Source organism: Clupea harengus, chromosome 8 (assembly GCF_900700415.2).
Source record: "Clupea harengus chromosome 8, Ch_v2.0.2, whole genome shotgun sequence".
NCBI classification, from domain to species: Eukaryota; Metazoa; Chordata; class Actinopteri; order Clupeiformes; family Clupeidae; genus Clupea; species Clupea harengus.
The window spans coordinates 4105114-4130487 of NC_045159.1; the positions used below are offsets into that span (position 1 = coordinate 4105114).

Here is a 25374-nt window from a genome sequence, read left to right on the forward strand (position 1 = left end):
TTGCAGTAGTTGTGGTGCCTTCCACCACACTTTGACACGACACAAAAAATACAATAATTAAGTATGCAGGGTTGTTTTGAATACCCACTGGCAAAAATGATAATGTGCTGCTGATAACATCTCCATAAGAGTCACTTTAGAATGATAACTGCTGATAACATCTCCATAAGAGTCACTTTAGAATGATAACTGCTGATAACATCTCCATAACAGTCACATTAGAATGAAAACTGCACCTTCTGCACATTCATGACTTCAGGCCAGTCGCCTTAACATCACACATCTCAAAGACCATGGAACGACTGCTACTTCACATCCTCAGACCCCAGGTACCCCATGCACTCGACCCACTGCAGTTTGCCTACCAGGAGAAGGTTGGCGTGGAAGATGCCATCGTCTACCTAATGCACAGGGCACACTCTTATCTGAACAAGGGGAAAGGTGCTGTGAGAATTGTAGTGAGCAGGTTTTGCTATGTAATGAGTGCGCATGCGCGAGTGTTCAGACTTGAAGTTATATCTAGTAAATGGTCAACCTTATGCCTTGGTCTCTGGTCCATTCATTATTAATATAAGTACAATAAAGTACAAGACATGGTGTCAGAAGTCGTCGTCCCCGCCTCTGAGATGATTGCAACTATTCAACGCAAGTGACCGGAATGTTCCGAACAGTTTGACTACGTGAAAAAAAAGAGAAGAACTTTTGAATTCGCCTGGTGAACTAGCAGAGCTAACGCTAACGTGGAGCTACGTTGATACATTTGAGAGGAGCGTTCAAAGGTAAACCAGAATGGATTCTCTTTTTTCAATAAGTCCGCCAAAAGCTTTTGACTTTGGAGACTTTGGTAGTTGGCCTAATTGGATTCGACGTTTTGAAAGATTCCGCATAGCGGCAGGACTCAATGCAAAGACTGAAGAGTATCAAGTTAACTCGCTAGCCACGCCGTGTACCATTGCCCTTAAGGGGAAAAGTTCAAGAAGAGTTAAAAAGGATGGAGGAAATGGGTGTTCTTTCTCCCATAGAGGAAGCTACAGAGTGGTGCTCTGGAATGGTCGTAGTACCAAAACCTAATGGGAAAATTAGAATATGTGTCGACCTAACCCGCCTGAACGAAAATGTGTGCAGGGAGCGACATATTCTTCCATCTGTTGATGAGACGCTAGCTAAGCTAGCTGGAGCTAGGATTTTTTCCAAACTGGATGCCACTGCGGGTTTTTGGCAGGTGCCTTTGCACAAAGACTCAGCTCCACTCACCACCTTAATCACATCGATAGGCCGTTATTGTTTTAATCGGCTTCCCTTTAGAATATCATCCGCACCAGAACACTTTCAGAAGCGATTGACACAGATGCTTGACGGCCTGGAGGGAACTTTGTGTCATGCAGATGACATCCTGGTGTTCGGTGCCACGCCCAGAGAGCATGATAACAGAGTGCATCAAGTGTTACAAAGACTGCAGCAGCGAGGCCTAACTCTGAATGACAAATGTCAGTTTGCAGTGAAGCAGGTCAAATTTCTCGGACACATTGTCAGTTCAGAGGGCATACGAGCAGATCCCGAGAAGATCAGGGCGATTAGAGAGATGCCGCCACCCAAAGATGTGGCCGACATAAAACGCTTCATGGGGATGGTCAACTATGTGGGAAATCAGAGACCAAACAGGGCCAATCAGAGACCTCCTGAAAGCTGAAAACATGTGGATGTGGGGAGCAGCGCAGAAGTGTGCCTTTGAATAGGTGAAAAACGAGCTCAGCTCATCTACTGTCCTTGCCCAGTACAGTCCAGAGAAACAGACCAGGGTTTCAGCTGATGCATCCTCTTATGGATTAGGAGGGGTCTTGTCTCAGCTTCAAGAATCTGGAGACTGGAGGCCAGTGGCTTTCATATCTCGCAGCATGACTGAAACAGAGTGCAGATATGCCCAGATTGAAAAGGAGGCCCTTGCTGTCACCTGGGCTTGCGAAAGATTTCAGACCTACCTCCTGGGCCTACACTTTGTGATGCGAACTGACCACAAACCATTAATCAGTCTTCTAAGCTCAAGGCCACTGGATGACGTCCCGCCTCGTATTATGCGCTTCATATTGAGACTAATGCGTTTTTCCTACTCAATTGTACATGTACCAGGGAAAAATCTTATTACAGCTGACGCTCTATCAAGAGCTCCACTCCTGCGTACTGCAACAGAGGAAGACCTTGCGCTCCAGAATGACGTGACAGCTCTGATTCCAGCAAGCATGCAACAGGACATCTTAGACAAAATTCCCCAGGGTCACCAGGCCATGGTGAAATGCATGGCCAGGGCCCATGAAGCAGTGTGGTGGCCTGGGCTGACAAATCAAATCAGAGAGAAAGTACGTCAGTGTCAAATTTGTGCTAAAGAGACTCAAAATGCCACAGAACCGCTGATGACCACACCCTTGCCATCACGCCCATGGGAACGGCTAGCAGCTGACTTGTTTGAGTGGAAGAAGGGTCAGTATTTTGTAGTCATTGATTACTACTCACGTTACATTGAGGTTGCCAATCTCACAAGCACTTCAGCAACAGCTGTGATTAAGAAAATAAAAGCCATCTTTAGCCGCCATGGGGTGCCAGATACACTCGTCACAGACAACGCACCGCAGTTTGCTGCCGCAGAGTTAGCTGATTTTGCTAAGGATTACAACTTTCAACATGTTACCAGTGGCCCCCGTTACCCACAAAGCAATGGGGAAGCTGAACGTGCAGTAAAGACTGTGAAATCCTTGTTGCAGAAGAGTGAGGACCCTCACAAAGCGCTTATGGCGTACAGAGCAACTCCTCTTGCCCATGGAGTATCACCAGCGCAGCTCCTAATAGGGCGCAACATCCAAACACCCCTTCCGGTCTGTCCAAGCACTCTCAAACCAGCATGGCCAGACTTGAGAGCTTAACTTGAGAGCTTAAGAGACAACAGGCTGAAGGATACAACAGACGACACAGAGCACGGGAGACTCCACCACTCCAACCAGGTCAGAGAGTTTGGATACGGAATGTACCACACACAGGAGTCGTCTCTGGCTCAGCAGGGACACCACGTTCATACGTGAACCAAACCTCAACAGGCAGTCTCCGAAGAAACTGTTCTCATTTGAGAGTGGTGCCTTCACCGTCTGGAAGCCAGCCACACTCTGGCCTACACACCAGGGTTGGCAGAGAAGTCAATACAGATCCATACCACAACAGAGAGGATCAGGCAGTCCACCCTACCTCTCAGTTAGGTTATGTACTGTGTTCATATGTAAAAAAAAAAGGAAGGAAAATGAGATGTGGAATGTATGTCTAGATATGTGTTGTGAAATGTGTATCTAGATATGAGATATAAAATATATGAAGTTCATTTAACTAGTTTACCTATGCTCATGTTTACAGATGCTAAAGATGCCAGCTATCCCCTGCCTTGTTGGTAAAATCAGCACTAGGCTTTATTAACATATGATTTAAGTTTTCTGTAAAGATCCTGAAAGTATCAGTTTAAAAGGGGGAGATGTAGTGAGCAGGTTTTGCTATGTAATGAGTGCGCATGCGCGAGTGTTCAGACTTGAAGTTATACCTAGTAAATGGTCAACCTTATGCCTTGGTCTCTGGTCCATTCATTATTAATATAAGTACAATAAAGTACAAGACAAGAATCATGTTTTTTGATTTCTCTAGTGCCTTTAACACCATCCAGCCCCTCCGACTGAGTAACAAGCTCTTGCAGATGGGTTTGAACGTCCACCTGGTATCCCGGATCACTGACTACCTGACGGAGAGACCACAGTTCGTCAGGCTGAAAGACTGCGTATCTGACTCTCACCAGTCCTGTTCACCCTGTACACATCTGACTTCACCTAAAACACGGAGTCACGCCACATCCAGAAGTTCTCTGACGACTCTGCTATTGTGGGTTGTATCAGGGATGGACAGGAGGGTGAATACAGAAGCCAGGTGGATAACGTTGTGCAGTGGTGTAGGCATAACCACCTGCAGATGAACACCACTAAGACCAATGAGATGGTGGTGGACTTTAGGAGGTCTCAGCCTCCTCTGCTACCAGTCTCCATCGAAGGGGTCAGTGTGGAGGTGGTCAACACCTACAAATACTTAGGTGTTCATATGGACAATAAACTGGACTGGTCAGCCAACGTTGATGCAATCTACAAGAAGGGTCAGAGCCGGCTCTACTTCCTGAGGAGGTTGAGGTCCTTCAATGTCTGCAACAAACTCCTGTGCATGTTCTACCAGTCTGTTGTTGCCAGCGTCCTTTTTTATGCTGTGGTGTGCTGGGGAGGCAGCATAAAGAAGAGGGATGCGGTCAGGCTGGTGAGGAAGCGGGAGCTGTTGTCATGCTCATCGGACAGGCTGAGGCCCCAGGGCCATTCAGCTTTATAACGCCACGCAGAAGGGGAGGGGGAGGGAGATGGACTTCTCTCCATGAGTCTACCTGAGTCTGCCCTGCCCTGCTCATCTCATCTCATCTCAGCCCCATGCACAGACTTTACCACTTATATATTCTGCACTATCACTTTGCTCTTTGCACTTTCCAAACACACACACACACACAAGCACAAGAACACTATCTTGCACTATCCATCCACACTAGCACAAGAACATTATATTTTTTTGCACTATCCACACCAGCAGCACAAGAACACTTTCCTCCTGGACACCGACACTGTCACAATCATTGCATTCTGTACCATAGGGTCAGACCCATTCCTGTGTCTGTAATCACCCCGTGTGAATATGTCCTCCCTATGTATATGTGATTTGTGCATGTATGTCGGTGAGGTGTATAAGTGTATAAGCTACTGGATGACCTAAAGTATAATAATAAAGTATACATCTATCTATCTATCTATCTATCATCAGTCCATTCACACTTGCAGTCTTCTGCATGCAGATAAACCATTCATATCTATTGACAACATATCCTCTTCTACAGATGGCAATTAACTAGGTTAATAGGTTAATAAAAGACAATAGATATGTTAAAGGGGTCATCTTATGCCCATTTTTCCACAAGTTGAAACAAAATACCACAAGGATCAAGAAAAATAGCACCCCTCTCCCCGTATCTAAAACAGACCTGTTCAGAGCGACCTGTTTTGAGTCCCTGTTCCTTTAAGTGCTAATGTTAACCTACATTAACTTAATGTCATTAAGTTATGCTTGCTACACCAGTGAAACTCAAGCTGTAACGTTTAAGTTAGGTCACAGCCAGCAATGTTATCTGACAACAGTAATGGGGCTAGCAGGGGGCGTATGACATAACTTGCTGTAATGGATGTTTACTTCAATGTATTACAGCGTTTAATTGTTGTGTTCTCATTAAACCGTTGCACTTTTTTAATCTCTTCCCTGATACAGGTGTATTTGTGCCAATTGTGAGAAAATGCCTACAGAGCCCAAGAATGTATGCTGCAGGGAAATATCACAGGTACAATGTATTTCTTGTGAATGACATTGTAATTACCTATTTATCAAGTAATCATCTATTCTATATTCCATGTCACTTACCCTTTCAATTTTTCAAGATTACAAAACTATGCAGCTCAGAACCAAGCAGCATGCATGGTTGATCATCCTGGCCTGGAACCTGTGTCCTTGAATGTGTTCTCACTACAGAATGCATTCAACATCTATAGGACTATTGGCCTTCATGTCTAAGGGCAATACAGCAATGCATTTCTTTATGCATATGAGTTGTCAGTCATTTCTGTACTACAAAAATGACTACGGAAGAAAATTAAATGAATGACTGTTCCCTCTGTCTTACTTTGTTTACTGCTCATCTTACAGGTGTCAATTGTTAACATGTTACATACTTAAAACTGAAAGCACTCAAAACTTTATACAGACTTTTATTGTCAGAAAGATTGCCATATCGAATGCCGGAGAGATTTTTAAACATAGTTATTCAATGTACCGGCTCGTACGGAAGAGCTGATTGTCTATACGTAATAAATACAAAGACAAAAATCAGTAGCCATACCACAGAAAAGATGCACACACTATAAAATGTGTCACCATTTATTGTTCTCTAAATACAATGTAAACTTTGCTCAGCCGTTACAGGTATTTGGCATACAGAAGCTTTGTAAGCTGAGAGTTCCCTGATGCTCAAAGAAGGTACCTAGGGAGCAGACCTGCCCTTGATTGAACCTTGACATGTAGCTGGCGAACACTTCCAGCTTGTCTGGTTTGTCACTGGGCAGAGAGATCTTCGGGGATGGGAATCTTCAGTACTTCATCCACATATGGGGCTGGGTCCTGAAAAACCTTGTCAAAGAAAAAAAAAAGATTGTATAGTTTTTTTTAATAACCCGATAACCCTGCTGCAGAATTGCACATTTCTTTATTATTTTCATTATTCTATTTATTATGAAAGCCATTTAAAGAGAATAGTTATTTGATATGTTATTTATGGTTCGCTTGTTGTATAATGGCTGTCTGTACATTGTTTGACAATGTGGGGATGCTCTGCATTTTCTATGAAGTGCAGCGCTGTCAGGTAGTCTGGAGGAAAAATAATACTTTGAGATATGTTGAGAGCTTGAGTGTATGAGTGTATATCTGTCATCTGACAGACCGCTATCCTTGCACTCCCATGCATACAACATGGAGTAAAAGCAAATCAATCTCTCATCTCAAGTGTTAAGTCCCGTCATGTTTCCTAGTTTATGTTTCCCTTGTGTTGTCATTTATTACTTCAGTTCTGTGTTGTGTTTGTCTACTCATCTCTCCTCTCGTTTCAGACACCTCACACCCTGCCCTTGTGTCTGCCCCGCCCTGATTGTTTTCACCTGTCCCTCATCATCTTCTGTATATAGTCTGTGTGTTCCTGTTGTCTCATTGCCCGTTCGTCTAAGTTTCCTCTGTGTTGTTAGCGTCCCAGTGATTTCTCCATGTTTATTGATTCCCTATAGTGTTGTTATTGTTCCAGTGATTTCTCCATGTTTATTGATTCCCTATAGTGTTGTTATTGTTCCAGTGATTTCTCCATGTTTATTGATTCCCTATAGTGTTGTTATTGTTCCAGTGATTTCTCCATGTTTATTGATTCCCTAGTGTTGTTAGCGTCCCAGTGATTTCTCTATGTTTATTGATTCCCTAGTGTTGTTATTGTCCCAGTGATTTCTCTATGTTTATTGATTCCCTAGTGTTGTTATTGTCCCAGTGATTTCTCCATGATTATTGATTCCCTAGTGTTGCCGACTCCTGCCTTTATTACAGTTTACTCCCTCATCTCCCCCTATTGGATTGTTTGCTATTGGACTGTCTTCCCGTGTACCGAACTCTGATAGTAAAACGTTTTGGATTAATCTTTACCCCTGTCTCTGAGTCCTGTTTAAAATACAGTCCACTACATTAAGCATTTGAAGAAATGTATCCCATTAGATCTACTATCATACTGTTTCACAAAGTCACATCTATTTGAATTCTGCACAAGTTTAGGTACAGTAACACTGACATCCTATGCATGCCCTACTTGTATTTTTTCTCTAAAATCCCCAACAAATAATCATACAGTGAAAAATACTTTTGACTTGTGCTGGAATATGTGTAAAACCCTAAACTGAGTGAGGACACAGTGATGACTTGTTTTGTTAACTTCAGGTGAGTCTCTAAATTCTTGAGTATGCTCTACCGATAAAAGTTCTTAATCACGCCATTCATGAACAAATAAGTCATTGTAGTGTTGAAGGGTATCAATGTGAGAGATAATGACCTTGAACCATATATACATAGAGGCTGTTAACACCTCTCACCATCCTAACACAACACCAGGGAATGTCTTTAGGATAAGATAACTATTTCACAGAAATCTTCATGCTGTTCGTGGTACCCACTATATACCTACATATGCAAATGTAAATTCTGATACAAATTACAGTCAATAGACACTGACCACATCATTAGTGATTGTATTGCTGCACACAAACGTTGTTAACCCCTACACCCAGTCTCTCATTTCACTGTCACACAGCGTTGGTAACAGAAAATTAATCTGGCAGACCTTCAATTAACAAACTACAATGTTAGAGAATAGTACTGTAGAAACCTGCAGCAAATGACAACATTTTCCAGAAAATGAATGTTAGCATACACATCTATTCTAAGTCATTACCTCAGCTATTAGTGTTAGATTAGCATACATCTATTCTAAGTTATTACCTCAGCTGTTAGTGTTAGCATAGCATACATCTATTCTAAGTTTTTACCTCAGCTGTTAGTGTTAGCTAATGCTAAATGGGCAAAGAAGGAAATACCAAAATTATTGAAAAAAATACTTACATTTCCCTCGTCTGCAGTTTTGCGATGGACGGTTGGTACTGATCCCTCTTTTACGCACAATCTCCAGTCCAGATAGTCCAGCGTTTAACTGGGCCAGGTTGGCAAAACAGTCAGATGAAAAGTGGTTAGCGCACAAGGATGTGTGCTGCTCAGTGCAGCCGACCACAGAGCAGTTAGAGTACCTAGTTCACTTCACTGAGCTAGCTAGCCTATCCGAGCGTATCTAATGCTTGCAAGAACAAAATGGCGGTGGATCGGGCAGGGGCGGAGATCCCATTTCATTGTAGGGGGGGACAATACATGGTCAAATTTCAGAGTGTAATTCCGGGGGGGGGGACATGAAAAAATTGCTTTCACGAGAGCTAGCATAAACTGCTAAATACCGAATTCTCTTATCACATTTACAAACAGAAATTCGAAGTCATTTTAGAATTATCTAAACAGCATTAAATGTTCTAACACGAAATATCTATTCACAGACAAATAATGTCCAAAGTTCAAGAGAACTTGATGCTCAAAATAAGTTATAAAACAGCTCGACAGGGAATCTAACTAGCAACCTTTAGATTACAATACGACTTCTCTACCTCCTGCGCCACTGTCACTCCATAGTACAATACCAGCATAGTTTATGGGCCGGAGAAAAAGATGACATTAATTTAACTTAAGATAATTGAACAAATCTGGAGAGGCACTGAGATGTAGACCTACGTTTATTAACTAGCATGAACCTGCCCTTACAGGACAGTGTCCTAGACTGTCTGGCTAGCTATCTTAACTGTGTTAATTACCGGCATGCGTGTGTTATCGGCAAACGTTCACGTTGTCATGCCAATCCATTAATAAACTTATGTATACTTAAGCAATATAGTACGAGTGCGAGTGAGGTAGGTAAGGGATATTCCCACGGGTGGTGTTCGGCCGTAGCCACGAGGCCGTAGGCCGAGTGGCGCAGGCAACAACACCTGTGGGAATATCCCTTACCTACCCCACTCGCACGAGTACTATATTGCTTTTATAAAACAATTTTATAGTCAACCAATTCACATTTAAACACGAAGTTATTGATTAAAAAATGTTTATTTCCCCATTGTTTCTCCGCAACAAAAAAATTGTTCCATTGTCAACTTCTTTTGGAATTATAAGAACTTTGAATTAACTTTGTATCAACGTGCTATAGAATGTTTCATCGCGGAGTGATTTATTATTAGCTGTGAAAAGTCCGAGTTGGGATGTCCTGGGATATTCCAACTCATGGAACGTCTCTCCTCCAATCAGAAACAGCTAAATAATTCAATAGAACCCAATTGTTTTATAATTGTGCATATCTGATTGGAACTTCGTAAATGGAGTTTAGAAAAAAAACGTCTTCTTTACATGTTCTTACTGCGTTCGAGAATGAGGTAGATATCTTTACATATCGTGTATCATAGCGGCAGCGACAGGGGAGAGAGGAGGAAACAGTCTGACAATCTGACCGTGTGCTACTGGGCTGATTAACTGAAACACGGAGCTGCCGGTAGCCCTGCCTGTTGGAAACAGCATGTGAACCAAACCACTTTGAGGAATAGGGGGAACATGATTTTTCAACACTTAAAAAACAAATTTTTTTTCGTCTATAATTAGCACTGCTTGTGTCGTCGTATTTTTATTTAAAAAAAAAAATCAATTTTTTTTTTTTTCAATGATTGTTGGGGGGGACAACTTTATGGTAGGGGGGGACACGTCCCCCCCGTCCCCCCGGGATCTCCGCCTATGGGATCGGGTGTGATGGGGGCGGTTCAAGGCCATGGCTCCCAACATGACTCTGGGGCGGTCCAATTCTAATGAGCGCCCCTTGGGATGTCACAGTGGGGATAAAATCCGAAGGGCTTGCTGAAACACATCTTTTCTGACATAGACAACCCATAACAAACTGACTGGGTGGTCTTTTTTCAGCATTTTTGGGTTGGTAGGCACGCCAGATATTTTCATAATATGTCCCCTTTAATGTTTGAAGGAAGGGAAATAATGATAACCCATACAAGATTTCACTAATTTGGCCCAAGCCACCTTCTCTACACAATGGGCATCCATTGCCTACTCACTCACCATGCTAAACGAGTTTACAGTTAAAGAAACAACACAATGAATCGGTGCATTAACAAACATTACCTTTGCTTCTGAGGTGAAGTCTCAAATTTTTCGAGGACAGTTGTGTTCCATGGGATGACATACTAGGAACATCAATCTGGCAGCCTACAGCTGACATGATGTACTCTGAAATACAAATGTGCAAAGAAGAAATATTTCAGTTCTCGAACAAAACACATTCTAATAGCTCATATCTAACCCTAATCCTTAGGGGACGAAGGCCTGTTAAACTTTTTTAGGTAGTCTGACATGCCTTGATGTTTTTGTATATTTCCTCTTACTAAAAACATTGATGCACAAATGGCATATATGTAGAAGATTAAAGGTTTCTGGGGGTCTTCTTTTTATGATTCTAGGACAAAGACTCTCTGAGCTTTAAAGGCATATTGACAACAAGAACAAAAAAACTATTTTCTCACCGGTGGGAAAGGGTCCCTTTGACAGACCCTTTCAACTTCAACGCTAGTTAGAAGGAGCGAGTTAGCTATAGAGTGGATATCTCTAAGCAACTCAACTAGCTTCTGATGTACAGTATGTCTTCCAATAATACATTTGAAATGTACCCGACTAAACTAGGTCATCATACTATTTAGTTAGCTATGCTAGTTACTTGGAGATAATAGCTGACTTTACCTTAACTGGCTTGCTTGCTTGCTTTTAAACTCGACAACAACACAAAGTAAGCTAAAGTTGTTAGCTCACCATGAAACTTAAACATTTACATTCAATTGTCAAAAAGTGGATAAAATCACACAGCATGGTTAGCTACTTACAGGTTGTAGTTGGTCTTGTGACGCCAATAGAGTTGGAACTGGCCCTCTCTTCAGTATCAAACGCTGAGCAAAGCCTGCTCAATAATGTCCCAGGTTTGAGAAACTGGAGTGAAATGTGTTATATATTTTATGTTTATTAAAGTTGTTCGAGATCCTGTTAAAGATAAATATACCTGATGACAGTTCAGTTATTTGGGAAAGGTATGCAGAATGCAGACATCCCCTTCACAGCCTGGAAAGGCACATTTCGACACATGGTCTTCGTTGTTGTTGCTCAGTTGTTGTTGTTTAGAATACCTGCAGAACTGTCGAAGCTGTGCAGGTCCAAATAGCCTGGGCTGGAAAGTGTCTGACAATAAAGTTGAGTGGTGGGTGTGGTTCACAACTTTATCTGTAATTCATCCTTTTAACTAGCAAGTGGTAATAAATCTGAACTATTAGTAAGAAATGTCAAAAAATAATCACAGGTACACCAAAACACTGTATCAGCATCTGTCCACATCTTGGACTGGTTCTTTATCATTTTAAGAGCCTTCAGCAGATTCTTTGCTAGTCTAGCACTTACTATAGCATCCATTAGCTCCAGTCATTTTCTTTGGTGGAGCAACTCTGGATTTGTATTACACTAGGCTTGTTGTTCTTTCTTCCGTTTCACCTTTGCCTTGCAAATATGCAACAGCGCTGTAAGCCTTTTCACTGGTGTTACAAAAAACTCACAGTTTGAGTTTGACTGAATCTCATTTTAAAGCATGATACCCCCAGGGTATTGACTGAATCTCATTTTAAAGCATGATACCACCAGGGTATTGCCAGAAGGGTATTGCCAGAAGGGTATTGACTGAAGGGTATTGCCAGAAGGGTATTGCCAGAAGGGTATTGACTGAAGGGTATTGCCAGAAGGGTATTGCCAGAAGGGTATTGACTGAAGGGTATTGCCAGAAGGGTATTGACTGAAGGGTATTGCCAGAAGGGTATTGACTGAAGGGTATTGCCAGAAGGGTATTGCCAGAAGGGTATTGACTGAAGGGTATTGCCAGAAGGGTATTGACTGAAGGGTATTGCCAGAAGGGTATTGCCAGAAGGGTATTGACTGAAGGGTATTGCCAGAAGGGTATTGACTGAAGGGTATTGCCAGAAGGGTATTGCCAGAAGGGTATTGACTGAAGGGTATTGCCAGAAGGGTATTGACTGAAGGGTATTGCCAGAAGGGTATTGCCAGAAGGGTATTGACTGAAGGGTATTGACTGAAGGGTATTGCCAGAAGGGTATTGCCAGAAGGGTATTGACTGAAGGGTATTGCCAGAAGGGTATTGCCAGAAGGAGGACCTTTGGTAACTCTGTACTATTGCTAGGGTTCCCAATTTAATCTTCTCTCCCAATTTTTTTCCCCACTTTCCGTTCTTTTACACATTTCGTTTCATTGGTATAGGGTGTGAGGAAGCCAATTAAAAATGTATGCTGAGATTTGCAAGACACTTCGCAGAGCTTTGAACGAGGGGTGGGGGACCATGGGGCCATAGGAATCTGACAGCTTCTCTGTCCCCTTCTGCGAGGGTTATCTGACAGCTTCTCTGTCCCCTTCTGTGAGGGTTATCTGACAGCTTCTCTGTCCCCTTCTGGGTTATCTGCAAAAAAGCTTTGGTGACATCAACGGTGTAGACGGAATCTAATGACCACGTCAAGCAAATCTGGATTTGGTCCTGTAATTGAGGGAAAACCTACCTTCCTCACATGAGGAAGCATCAAACACTATTCTAGTTTGTTTGTTGCTTTGTCTGAATGGATCACGGCATGATGATGCATGTAATGTGTCAAAGTGTTTGGTCTGTGTGTGGTTGAGCAGGTACACTTTTACAAATGAAAGTGTCTCATTAGCCCTCATTCTTTTCTTTAGGTCTTCAAATATTTTTTAACACGTCTGTTCACATCTTTAGAGCATGCATATCCTCTGAAATTGCCGTTTGCATGCGACTGCCTTGACATCTGATTGTCTGATCTACTTGCTACTGAATTTGCTACTGGTCTTTGTCTGGCCTGTCAGAAAGTGCTATCCCTTCTCTTTCAGCTGTCATTGAATTTGAAATTGACAATTCTTCAAAACACAGTTCTTCGAAATTGATGTCTACTAACAAAAATGTTCTCTCTCCCTTATAGCATGTTCCAATTGCTGATGGAAGTGGAAACATTGCTCCTCACCCCCACTACTCCTCATCTACGCATATGGACAGCCAAACTCTAACCACTCACTCTGTTCTTTTTCTTTCTCTCCTAATCTAGACTATCTTCGCTATAGGACGCTGCTGTAGTCTCTCCACCCGGTTTACTTGTAGAAACCCTCGGCCAATTGCACCCACCGCCACCGCACTGCCGTACACTTACTCTACCTCATACCCTATGCTAGCATTTATATAGAATATATATTATTGCCACCATCGACATGTTTCTCTGTTCCTACTCCCTTTATCCCTGTAACAGTAACTCTATGAGCACAGTGTATACCCACTAAACTGGTCTTGTCTGTATCATGTATTTACCACCGGATGTCTGTATATATATTATGCACATCTACTAAATGCAGGCTATGTACAACACCTGTTGTTTCCCATCCCCTTCTGCCACACAACCCTCCCCCCATCCCCCCCTTTCTATCTCCACCCGGCCGACCTCAAGCAGATGGGTCCCCCCTTATGTGCCGTGGTTCTGCTTAAGGTTCCTTCCTGACTAACAGGGAGTTTTTTCTTGCCTGTGTTGCCATTGTGCTTGGACTAAGGGGGTTCAGGCTCTGGGCTCTGTAAAGCGCCTAGAGACAATTGTTCTGTTATGGCGCTATATAAATAAAATTGAATTGAATTGAATTTAATTGAATTGAATTGAATTGAATCTGATCAGCAGGCGCTTTCATCAAAGCTGTAGACAAACTCAATTTACTGTTGGCTATTCCACACTTTTTTTAAAGTTACAATGACATTGTTACACTTTGAAGAGCCAGAGGACCCAAAGGTATGGAGGTTCAATGTGTCTTGTCTTAATACTGGAAACTGTAAACTCTCACCTGTTTCTCATGAATCTACTTCCATCTATTAAGCATTGTACAATTCTTCTCATGAACAAAACGTCTCTACCTCCATCTATTAACCATCGTACAATTCTTCACTTTACTGTTTGCAGCAGTTTGGCTTATGGTTTGCACAGAATAACCAGTTAATTGGAACACTGTATACACTGCAGCTGCTGATGAAACATTCAATCTCTTAGGTTTGAATTCATTTGATGACACTAGCTTTGATCTCTGACCATGAATCACCTTTTTGCAAGCAACTGGCCTCGACATGGAAGAACTTAATGAGATCTGCTACATCCACTCATCACTTTAGTCTTTGGCACATAAACAAATGCAATATCCTGTGGTATCAGCTTTAGCAACATGGGGCACAGTACGCTGCCATAACGGTCACAGTGAATGGTAAAAGATTCCTATTTGCTGCCTTAATGCGGTGATGTCTAATGATTTCTTCACACTACTGAAATTCAACTTTGGACATTTGTGCAATTACTACAATGTACTACAATCTCTTCTGAAGCATTCTGATTGTTATATCATAATTACAGTCACTTAATGCAAGTCCTACTACTGCCTGCAATCTGTTCTGAAGCATTCTGATTGTCATATCATAATTACAGTCACTTAATGCAAGTCCTGCTACTGCCTGTAATCTGTTCTGAAGCATTCTGATTGTTACATCATAATTACAGTCACTTAATGCAAGTCCTGCTACTGCCTGTAATCTGTTCTGAAGCATTCTGATTGTTACATCATAATTACAGTCACTTCATGCAAGTCCTGCTACTGCCTGTAATCTGTTCTGAAGCATTCTGATTGTTACATCATGATTAGTCACTTAATGCAAGTCCTGCTACTGCCTGTAATCTGTTCTGAAGCATTCTGATTGTTACATCATAATTACAGTCACTTAATGCAAGTCCTGCTACTGCCTGTAATCTGTTCTGAAGCATTCTGATTGTTACATCATAATTACAGTCACCTAATGCAAGTCCTGCTACTGCCTGTAATCTGTTCTGAAGCATTCTGATTGTTACATCATAATTACAGTCACTTAATGCAAGTCCTGCTACTGCCTTAGCGGCTAGTCTAGTTAGATAATACTTCAAGTAAGCATGCCTAAACATTTCCTTTCTACATAGTGCATGATTTTTATTAATGGCAGTTTCCAAAACTCTTGCCAAGCGCTTATTTCTCCTTCAAACCAATTGAGGCAGTTTTACCTGCCTGTTTATCAATCTCTCACATCACTGAAATGAGCAGCTGACCCACAGCTATGCTGAATCATTCTGCTAGCAGGGCTTTTCCATAACAGCATGCCTTCAATGCATGACAATGCATGACCTGCACCCTCAGGTCTTCAAACAGCTTGCTCCTCCGCGTCCCCAAAACAAAGCTCCGCACCATAGGCGACCGGGCCTTTTTCTCGGCAGCGCCACGCTTATGGAACAGCCTCCCTGACCACCTAAGGGCAACGCAGACGCTGGACTCCTTTAAAGCTGGACTAAAAACATTTGTATTCAGGAAGGCATTTCTGGCCTTGTGTTAAATCGTATGTTAAAATGTTAAAAAGTTTTCTATTATGCTTATGTTAATTCATTTTTATTTTATTGTATTATTATAGTTAGTTTTTAATATGTTGGCACTCTGAGATTCTTTTGAATGAAGGGTGCATTACAAATAAACTACTTAGCTTCTAGATCCCGGAAGTTAAACTTCCCGGCTTTTGGCACCATAAAATAACTTCCAAATAATGGGCTGAATCAAACATTAAAAACTCTGCACCTTAAGGCCACAGTGAACCAAAAGTGCTCAACTCAACCTGACCAGTGGAACAGAAGAAAAAGGCCTTTGGTAGAGTATGACAGCATGATCACGTGATCATGAAAGAGAAGCCCACTGTGCACTGCCGTTTTATTACAGGAAATGTAAGGCAGTAGTGACGTGGAAAGTGAAAATGACATGATGATATTATATGGATCGGCTGCAGGTGGCGTGGAAAGTGAAAATGACACGATGATATTATATGGATCGGCTGCAGCTGGTAAATCTCCAAGGTTGTCCATATTTCTGCCTGTGCTTACGGTTGTCTGTGCGCTGAAATATTACGTAACATATGAAAATATATTATTGTGTTATGCTAAAAAAACACTTAAGTTGATAAAAACTCATGTATATTCATATATGTGCCCACCACTGATTGATCACGTGACCTTGGTGCACTGAGCAGTATGATCCGTGCAGTAAGTACTACGGTGGGGGTTGGACGGAGAGCGGTGTAGCCCCAGTGGAATAAAAATCGTGCAGCACTTTGGCCCACTGCAGCACTAAAGCGACCAGTCGAATATGCCCACCAACTCAACCTTTGGTACAACAACATAAGGGTAAAGTACTGGTCGAATATGCCCACCAACTCAACCTTTGGCACAACAACATAAGGGTAAAGTACCAGTCAAATATGCCCACCAACTCAACCTTTGGCACAACAACATAAGGGTAAAGTACCAGTCGAATATGCCCACCAACTCAACCTTTGGCACAACAACATAAGGGTAAAGTACCAGTCAAATATGCCCACCAACTCAACCTTTGCAAAAGCATCTGCAAAATGTCTGCTGCCCTGTCTTGTTCAGCCCTGTCTCTGTCCAAGTAGCTGTCAGTGTTTTTTTGGCTGCTACACTGTTGTGGTGCTGACAATACTTGCATATCCAGACGGTTAGACTTCACCACAATAGATGATTTCTCTATTACTCAGTACCTTGCAGCATGCAATCATCTAAGCTTTAGATAGCACACATGTCTAAAGTACAATTGGAATTATTTTAATAGCTCATTTAAATGAGACTGTATGCTTATGTAGGTGTTATTCCCTCGGGATTAATAAAGTATCCATATATCTATCTATCTATCTAATTCTGGTGACAGATATGTCTTGCTCTGTGGATACGTAAATATGCAACTTTGCGATCATGGAAATGTTTTACTGAATAGGATTTTATAGTCTGAAATTATACCTTGATTGATTGATTTCAAATCCTAATTGCATACTCTGTCAGTATTTGGACTCTGTCTCATCTGTTTCTGTTTTGACATGTGTTTTTGTTGTGGTAGCCATGTGCCTGTGTTGTGGTAGCCATGTGCTACCATGTGCTCCGCCCCTTGTCCTGTCTTTGTTCTGTTTCCACCTGTTCTGCTCCTCACCTGTACCCAATGATTACCCTGCCTATTTAAGCCTGTCTTGCCTCATGTTCCCTGTTGGATTGTCGCAACTGTTGTCTTACCCTGTTCCGTGAGTTGTCTGTGTTTTTTTTGGAAAGTAACTTTGCCTGCTGAAGTCTCCTTGAAGGAGTACTTTTTTGAACTGTTAGCTTACAGAAGCTTTTTGTGTTTTTCGGCGTGGAAGCCTACAGTGGTCGTGTGCCCTGTTTTTGTGTTTGCCTTTTTGATCCTCTGTTTTTTGTGGAATAAATCCTACTTTGATCGATCTGCGATTGGGTCCTCTTTTGAAATCCTGACATACTCCAACTGCATACATCCAAGATACCTACCATTAGCCATCAAAGCCACAATAGCATGTGATGTTCCACAGAAATTTGATGGTGCAGATTCACTTGCAATCACTCCAAACAGGGCAATGGGTCCATAAGAGGAGAATCCAAATGCAGCTCCAAGGATAAGGATCCAAATCTGCATGAATAAAATTAGGTGCGTTTAGGAATTTTGCATTTTTAACATTAAATTCAGTTAAATTATATTTCTTTAGCGCCAAAACAATACAATTGTCTCAAGGCGCTTTACACAGCCCAGGGCCTGAACCACTTGGAGCAACCATAATGGCCACATTGGACCTCATTCTCGAACGCAGTTAAGAAAAAAACTCCACTTACGAAGTTCCCGGTACAATTCTGGCATTCATGAAAGTTTTCTTATCTGGGATTAGTTTTTAGCTAAGAACAGGATTTAAGAACGTGAAAAAGCAGCGGTAGATAGGCCAGATTGGAGTGCGCCCATGTTCTTAAGGGCTGTTAGAATTTGTTAGAAATCGTTGGCCATTGCATTTAAATAAATTCTTCAGACATCCTCAGATTTAAATAATTATAATAATAATAAATACGAGAATATTAGTATCATTAACAATTATGTTTCATATTTATAGTCATGATACTACGAGGCATTGTGATCTTCTAAAATAAATAAAAGCACTACACGAACACTGCAAATCGCAGTGAATAAATAAATAAGCAAAAAACTCAATCTCGTGGATATAGCCATAGTGGAATGGAATGGACACATCTACATTCTGCAACAGTAGTACCTCTGTACCGGTTGGTGGCCTACTGGCCAGTGCACCACCGGTGTTTGCTTTCCGCTTTGACATGATTTTGATCAGTCTCAAGTTGATTTTGCGTTGCCTGTGTATTCTGTGTGCACATGGCCCTGTGGTTGCATACCCTTATAAGGAGCTGGCGTATGCAAATTCAGGTCTACAAGAACGTGCGTTCAATTTAAGAATCAGTGCACAACGCTGTGCAAGAACACATTTCCACGCGTTCATGAATCTGGCGGGGATCTTTAATAGGGTTGGTCTTACGAAGTTCGTAAGAAGATATTTAAGAAGACACTTAAGAAAATGTTCGAGAATGATGTCCATTGTGAGTGGACCATGGACATCGGTTTATTTCGACCACGTCCTTGCGTACATGATACACATTTTGGGAGGATAGGTTTGATGCTCCAGTGTAAATATGTCTTTTGAAACATTACATTTTTTCTAACATTTAGACCATGACCTGAAAGAATTTATCCAACCATTTAATATGTATTGGTATCATGTTGGGACTCTGAAGTGATAGATTTAACTGCAGACTAAACTCAGTATTGGAGCTGCTCTAGCTTATCTTGTTACCATGCACACATTTGTGTCTGGAAAGTGGTTTGGGTAGCACAAATGGTCTGATAAAAACGTTTGAATTCAATGATAGGTTTGATGTTTGATTGTTAATTTAATTAGGAAGAAATCACTGAATAAACACGATTGAAATCGTACTCAAATAGCATAAAAGAGACTTGTTCATAGGCATAGAGTCTACAATTTAATAGAGTAGAAGTTATTAAGTAAGTCTTAAAGTCTGCTTTTTGAGGAGGTTATGTCCTTTTAGAGAGAATTTCATTGTTTTGCTCATAAAATGACCTAGATGAAATCAGTGCTGATGATAAGTGATGCCAAAATGCCCAAATCAGGAAAGAACATCCTTGATAGGAGATTGCTATATTTCCAAAAGTGACATTAGGGATTTCAGATCATTTCTCCCAATTTAAGCCCATAGAGTGAAAGAATAATGATGTTCTGATACCTCTTTTTCAGAAAGACCAATAAGAAGAGAGATGGGATGAAGAGCCACAACCCAGAGAGCATCATCCTAAAATCAGATTTTCAAGACAAGCAATTAAAAGTAACATCAAATGTCTGTTGTTTCTTTCTGAATTATTACAGCCAATGTGTCATGTTAAACCTTACTTTGGGGGACTCTGCTGTGATTGTCACTCGGAAGAGATACATGGATACAAACATCCCAGTCATCATTGAGAACAGAAGACCGTGTCTGGGACTACCGTGAGTACTCAGTCCATACTGTGGACAAGGTGACAGATTATGTCTCAACAAGGCATAAATGACAATAAAACATTGAAGGAAGACTTTGGTCAGAAAGGATATAACATCAAATATTTTGGCAGAGCAATGATTGGTACATGAATTGAACACAAATTACAAACCTGAGCAACAGCTCTGTCAGACAGAAAACCAGCTGCAAGGCTGCCAATAAATCCACCCACCTCCAAGGCACTCATATAAGAACTTCCTATGGAGACAAGAAAATTGCAGTAAGGGTTATTAGGGCCCTATTGTTGCAGTAAGGGTTATTAGGGCCCTATTTTTTCAGTAAGGGTTATTAGGGCCCTATTGTTTCAGTAAGGGGTACTAGGGCACCCGATTGGTCTTTGTTATGATTTTTATTATTCTAAAGGCGATTGGGCAGCAAAAACTGTAAGGCCTAGAAACACGAAAATAGTTTCAGTCTCTCTAGTCAATCACTGGTATTCTGCTCTAAAAATGTCTCCATCTTCTCAGAAACCTATATCAGCTTGTAATTACCACTGTAATTTTCATGTCCAATCGACATGAAAACTGACATGTAGGGTTATAATTGCTAGATTTTCATTAAAGATTCAAGCTTATCATTACCTTTTTTATTCATTTTATCTGATTTTCAGGTGCTACAGCATTTTCCATGGTGTTGTGGTTAACAGATCATATCACAATTCTGAAGGTGTTGAGTTCGAACTGCACCGCATCTTGCAGTAGCATGATTGCTAAAACCCAAGTGTCAAGAGTACTTAGAAGGTTTATTGCCTCTATTTTAAAACAAAGTTAACAAGGGAATCAGTTGATTAAAATCAGGCATTCAATATTCAGGTGTTGTGCGTGGTCAAGGATCTCCATAGTGACCATTCAATATTCAGGTGTTGTGCGTGGTCAAGGATCTCCATAGTGACTATTCAATATTCAGGTGTTGTGCGTGGTCAAGGATCTCCATAGTGACTATTCAATATTCAGGTGTTGTGCATGGTCAAGGATCTCCAGTGACCTTGAATGCAGGTAATGGTCGGCGTGGTATGCATTATTTTCATGCTGTGTTTTGAGGGGCTTATGATGGCTGAAAACTCTAAACATGCATTTGTTTTAGGAAAACTTTTGATTTGATATCGCTAGGTGTGCCCCAACGGCTCTACAGTGCCCCCCAGTCTGGAAATGCATATTTGATGCCTTTCGAATGCTTGAAAACTAAGGAATATTGGCACACACACACTCACACAGTTTGGAAAAAATGTTTCATCATATGCTTTGAGTGTGGCTCCATAGCGCCCTCTAACATCACTGAATGAATTCCTCACTGTGGTGACCCCAAAATATGTTCGAAAATGTAGCATCCATGTCTGTTTGAACCTCCCAAATATTTTTTCTTTAACCATTTTGAGGAGCTGGTCAGATAGCTGTGGACCCCTACGCTCATCCCCACTTTGATGCGTCTACTGACCGCTCAAGGATTGAGAACCAGTGAAGGCAGTGTGAGGGTTATTGTGGGCTGAAACAGGCCCCATACATACAGGAGAAGATAGAAGAGAACCCACAAACACAGCCTCGACCTTCGTTCAGGATGAGATGGATTCTGGTGTAGAGACTGACTCAGACTGCCTGCAGATGTTTCTGTATTCAGAACTCCCACACAGGTTGTTGCTATATCCTTGACTTGCTTTCCATTTCGTATCAAGGTATAGTATTAAAACATTTTGGAAATACAAGCCACGAGCGTATTCGCAGTGGCTAATGAAAATAATAAAATGAATTGGAGTCAGATTGGTCTCAACCTAAGTAATCTCACTAAGGTGCCGGCCGGAAAAGACAGATCAGGCATTAAACCTTTGGCCACTAGATTGGTAACTGTCTCTATGGGCCAACAGTTCAAGTTCAAGTTCAAGTATTTATTTGTCAGATGCACAGAAAAACACAGAGTCAGACTGGGCACTGAAATTCTTAGGACAAGACACCGCACAACAACCTACCATAGCATAACATAAAATAACATAACATAACATATAAGTACTCTGAACATAAATTACACATATAATAAACATAAAATAAATATACTAAATATACAAAATAAATATACAATACAATCTGCTAAACATATAATACACATATAGTAACCTATACTAACCTAATATACCTATATTAACCTAAAGACAAATCAAATGTGCCTGGTATCAGGTAGTGCAATATTACTGATAGTGCAAACAGTAGAAAACTGTAACATGTAAAGTTTAAAGTGGCGAGACTGTATCACTGTCCATTTAAAAGCCTGATGGAAAGAAACTGCTCTCCAATCTACGGGTGCGAGATCGAATACTTCGGTAGCGCCTGCCAGAAGGCAACTGGGAAAAAAGTCTAAAGGATGGATGGTAGCAGTCTTTAAGGATCCTGCCAGCTTTTCTGATGCATCGTGTGTGGAAGATGTCCTGCAGGGCTGGGAGCTCCCTGCCGATGATGAACTCCGCAGACCTGACCACACTGCGTAGGACCTTACGGTCCTTGGTTGTGCAGCCCCCGTACCACACTGTGATGCAACCAGTCAGGATGCTCTCTATAGTACATCTGTAAAAGTTAGTGAGGATGACATACCAAACTTCTTCAGTCTCCTCAGGAAGAAGAGGCGTTTCCGGGCCCCTTTCACCACCTTGTCTGTGTGAGCAGACCAGGTGAGATCACTGCTGATGTTCACCCCGAGGAACCTGAAGCAGCTGACCTTTTCCACTACGGATCTGTTGATGTATAGGGGTGCATGCTCTTCCTCCTGCCGTCTCCTATAGTCCACAATCATCTCTTTAGTTTTGCTGATGTTGAGAGAGAGGTTATTAACCTGACACCATGTTGTCAGGGTATCAACCTCCTCTCTGTAGGCTGACTCGTCATTGTCAGTGATGAGGCCCACAATGTTTGTGTCGTCAGCAAACTTCACAAGGAGATTTGAACTGTGCGTAGCCGCACAGTCATGCGTGAACAAGGAGAACAGGAGGGGGCTGAGCACACAGCCCTGGGGGGTGCCTGTGTTGGTGATCACTGTGGATGAGGTGCGCGGTCACCAATTCTCACCACCTGTGGCCTCCCCGTCAGGAAGTCAAAGATCCACCTGCATAGGGAGGGGCTTAGTCCCAGGTCTACGAGCTTGGAGACGAGTCTGGAGGGGGTGATGGTGTTGAATGCGGAACTATAGTCAATGAACAGCATTCTCACATATGTATTTCCTTTGTCCAGGTGGGAGAGGGCGGTGTGCATAGTCAGGGCGATGGCATCATCTGTAGACCTATTGGACCGGTATGCAAACTGAATAAGGTCCAGGGTGGGAGACAGCGAGGAGCAGATGAAGGATTTAACCAGCCGCTCGAAGCACTTCATTATGACAGAGGTCAGTGCTACCGGGCGATAGTCATTCATGCAGATGGCCTTGATGTTCTTGGGCACAGGGACGATGGTGGTCCTTTTGAAGCAGGTGGGGAGTACAGACATGCTGAGGGAGAGGTTGAAGATGTCGCTGAAGACCCCTGCTAGCTGGTCAGCGCAACCCCTGAGGGCCCTACCTGATATGCCATCTGGGCCAGGTGCCTTGCGAGGGTTGATCTTTTTTGAAGCAGTGCCTCACCTCAGCTACACTTAATGTAGGCACACCACTGGCTAGGCCTTCAGGTAACTCCACTGCAGGGGGGTCACTGTCCCTCTCAAAGCGAGCGTAAAAGGCATTCAGCTCGACAGAGGACTGGATCTCACTGTAACTCCTCCCTTTATAGTCAGTGATGGATCTTAGTCCACTCCACATGCGCCTGGGGTCAGAGCCATGGTAACTGGACTCCACCTTAGTTCTGTAAGCCCTCTTTGCTGCTTTGATGGCCTTCAAAAGGTTGTATCTGGCCTTCCTGTACTGATCAGGATCCCCGGAGTTAAAGGCCGCAGACCGGGCTCTAAGGTTGGCCCGGACCGCGGTGTCAACCCAGGGCTTCTGATTGGGGAAAGACCAAACAGCCTTCTTGGGAACGACACCATCGATGCAGTGTTGGATGTAGCTGGAAACAGTGTCCGTATATTCATTTATGTGCCCATCTGCTGCCTCCCGAAACATCAGCCAGTCAGTGGTGTCAAAACAGTCCTGGAGAGTAGCCACACTCTCGTCACTCCATTGATGGACTGTCCTCGCAACAGGTCTGACCTGTTTCAGCTTTTGCCTATATGCGGGGAGGAGAAGAATGGAGCTGTGGTCAGCCTTTCCAAAAGCAGGGCGGTGGAGGGGTTTGTAACTGTCCCGGAATGCTGTATAACAGTGGTCGAGGGTCTGGTCTCCACGTGTGAAGAAGTCTATGTGCTGATGGTATTTAGGCAGGACTTTTTTCATGTTGGCTCTGTTGAAATCTCCAACAACAATGAAGGCTGCCTTCGGGTGCACATTCTCCAGACCATTTATAATCCCATACAGTTCATCCAAAGCAGTAGCCTTATCTGCCTGGGGGGGGGGGGGGGGGGGGGGGATGTAGACTACACTCACAATGACTGCAGTAAACTCCCGCGGTAGATAGAAGGGTCTGATTTTTACAGTTAGCAGCTCAAGGACCGGAGAGCAGTGAGATGCTAGAACTGCTATATCCGTAGCCCATAGAAAGTTAACCATAACACAGACCCCTCCGCCCCTGTGCTTGCCTGAATCAGCTGTTCTGTCCTGACGGTATATGCTGAATCCCGACGGTGTGACTGCCGTATCGGAGATCTCCGGGACGAGCCACGTCTCGACGAATGCAAATACACAGCAGTTCCTGATGTCCCGTTCGAATTTGATACGTGCATTAAGTTTATCCATTTTGTTGTCGATGGAGTGAACGTTAGCAAGTAGGATGGTTGGCAAAGCAGGTTTGAAATACCGTTTCCGAGTTCGGACGAGGACTCCAGCACGTCGGCCTCGTTTCTTCTTCCTCTGTTTTGTAGGTAAACAAAGAAACGGATTAACAAATAGCCCACTGCAGTCCGAACTCATACTTTGGAAAGTTGAATTAAACTTCGTAAAATAGTCCTTGCCAAGTGACGATCTAATATCCAGAAGTGTCTGCTGGTCGTACTGAATGAGCCACACTGGAAAAAACAATAACAATAACAAAACAAACAAAAAGCTAGGTAGTAGCGACGGAGCTCTCATCATTGCGGCCATACTGCAGGCACAACCATGGTAACCACTATGGCAACACAGGGGTTCCCCCTACAGTGTATGTTTGTATGTGCACAACTTGTACAGTCATGCACACCAATAGAAGGTCATGTGTATGTCTGTGTGTGAGGACAGTTATTTGTCAGGATGTATCAGATCAGAATAAGTCACTGGCAAAGCTTTGCTATGACAACAATACTGTTGTATAATGCGTTAAAGTCATTAATTTGTGTCTGGGTAATTACAGGGAAAAATTCTGTATCTTACCATTTCATTACTTAATTTAAACACATCTTATTTTGTG

At 42.4% G+C, this 25374-nt stretch overlaps 2 protein-coding genes across 6 annotated transcripts in view; one reads left to right on the forward strand and one right to left on the reverse strand.

Moving 5' to 3' along the window:
• LOC105895365 (glucose-6-phosphate exchanger SLC37A4-like) overlaps nucleotides 1–25374 on the reverse strand; it is a 42596-nt gene that overhangs the window by 3546 nt on the left and 13676 nt on the right. For 3 of the 5 annotated variants that reach the window (XM_012821987.3, XM_031571563.2, XM_012821988.3), the window contains exons 6-9: nucleotides 20044–20129; nucleotides 19787–19900; nucleotides 19623–19688; nucleotides 17817–17955 (exon numbers count right to left, since the gene is read on the reverse strand). In XM_012821987.3, coding sequence (XP_012677441.1) covers nucleotides 17817–17955; nucleotides 19623–19688; nucleotides 19787–19900; nucleotides 20044–20129 — 405 coding nt within the window. Of the gene's footprint in view, nucleotides 1–10064; nucleotides 11311–15961; nucleotides 16744–16855; nucleotides 17956–19622; nucleotides 19689–19786; nucleotides 19901–20043; nucleotides 20130–25374 lie in introns of those variants that run through there. The other 2 variants (XM_031571566.2, XR_006152525.1) reach the window with 2 other exon arrangements.
• Nucleotides 419–3524, forward strand: LOC116221434 (uncharacterized protein K02A2.6-like). The gene is made up of 2 exons (XM_031571562.2): nucleotides 419–1496; nucleotides 1930–3524. The coding sequence occupies exons 1-2, from the start codon at nucleotides 992–994 to the stop codon at nucleotides 2913–2915; spliced, it is 1491 nt and encodes a 496-aa protein (XP_031427422.1). The 5' UTR covers nucleotides 419–991; the 3' UTR covers nucleotides 2916–3524.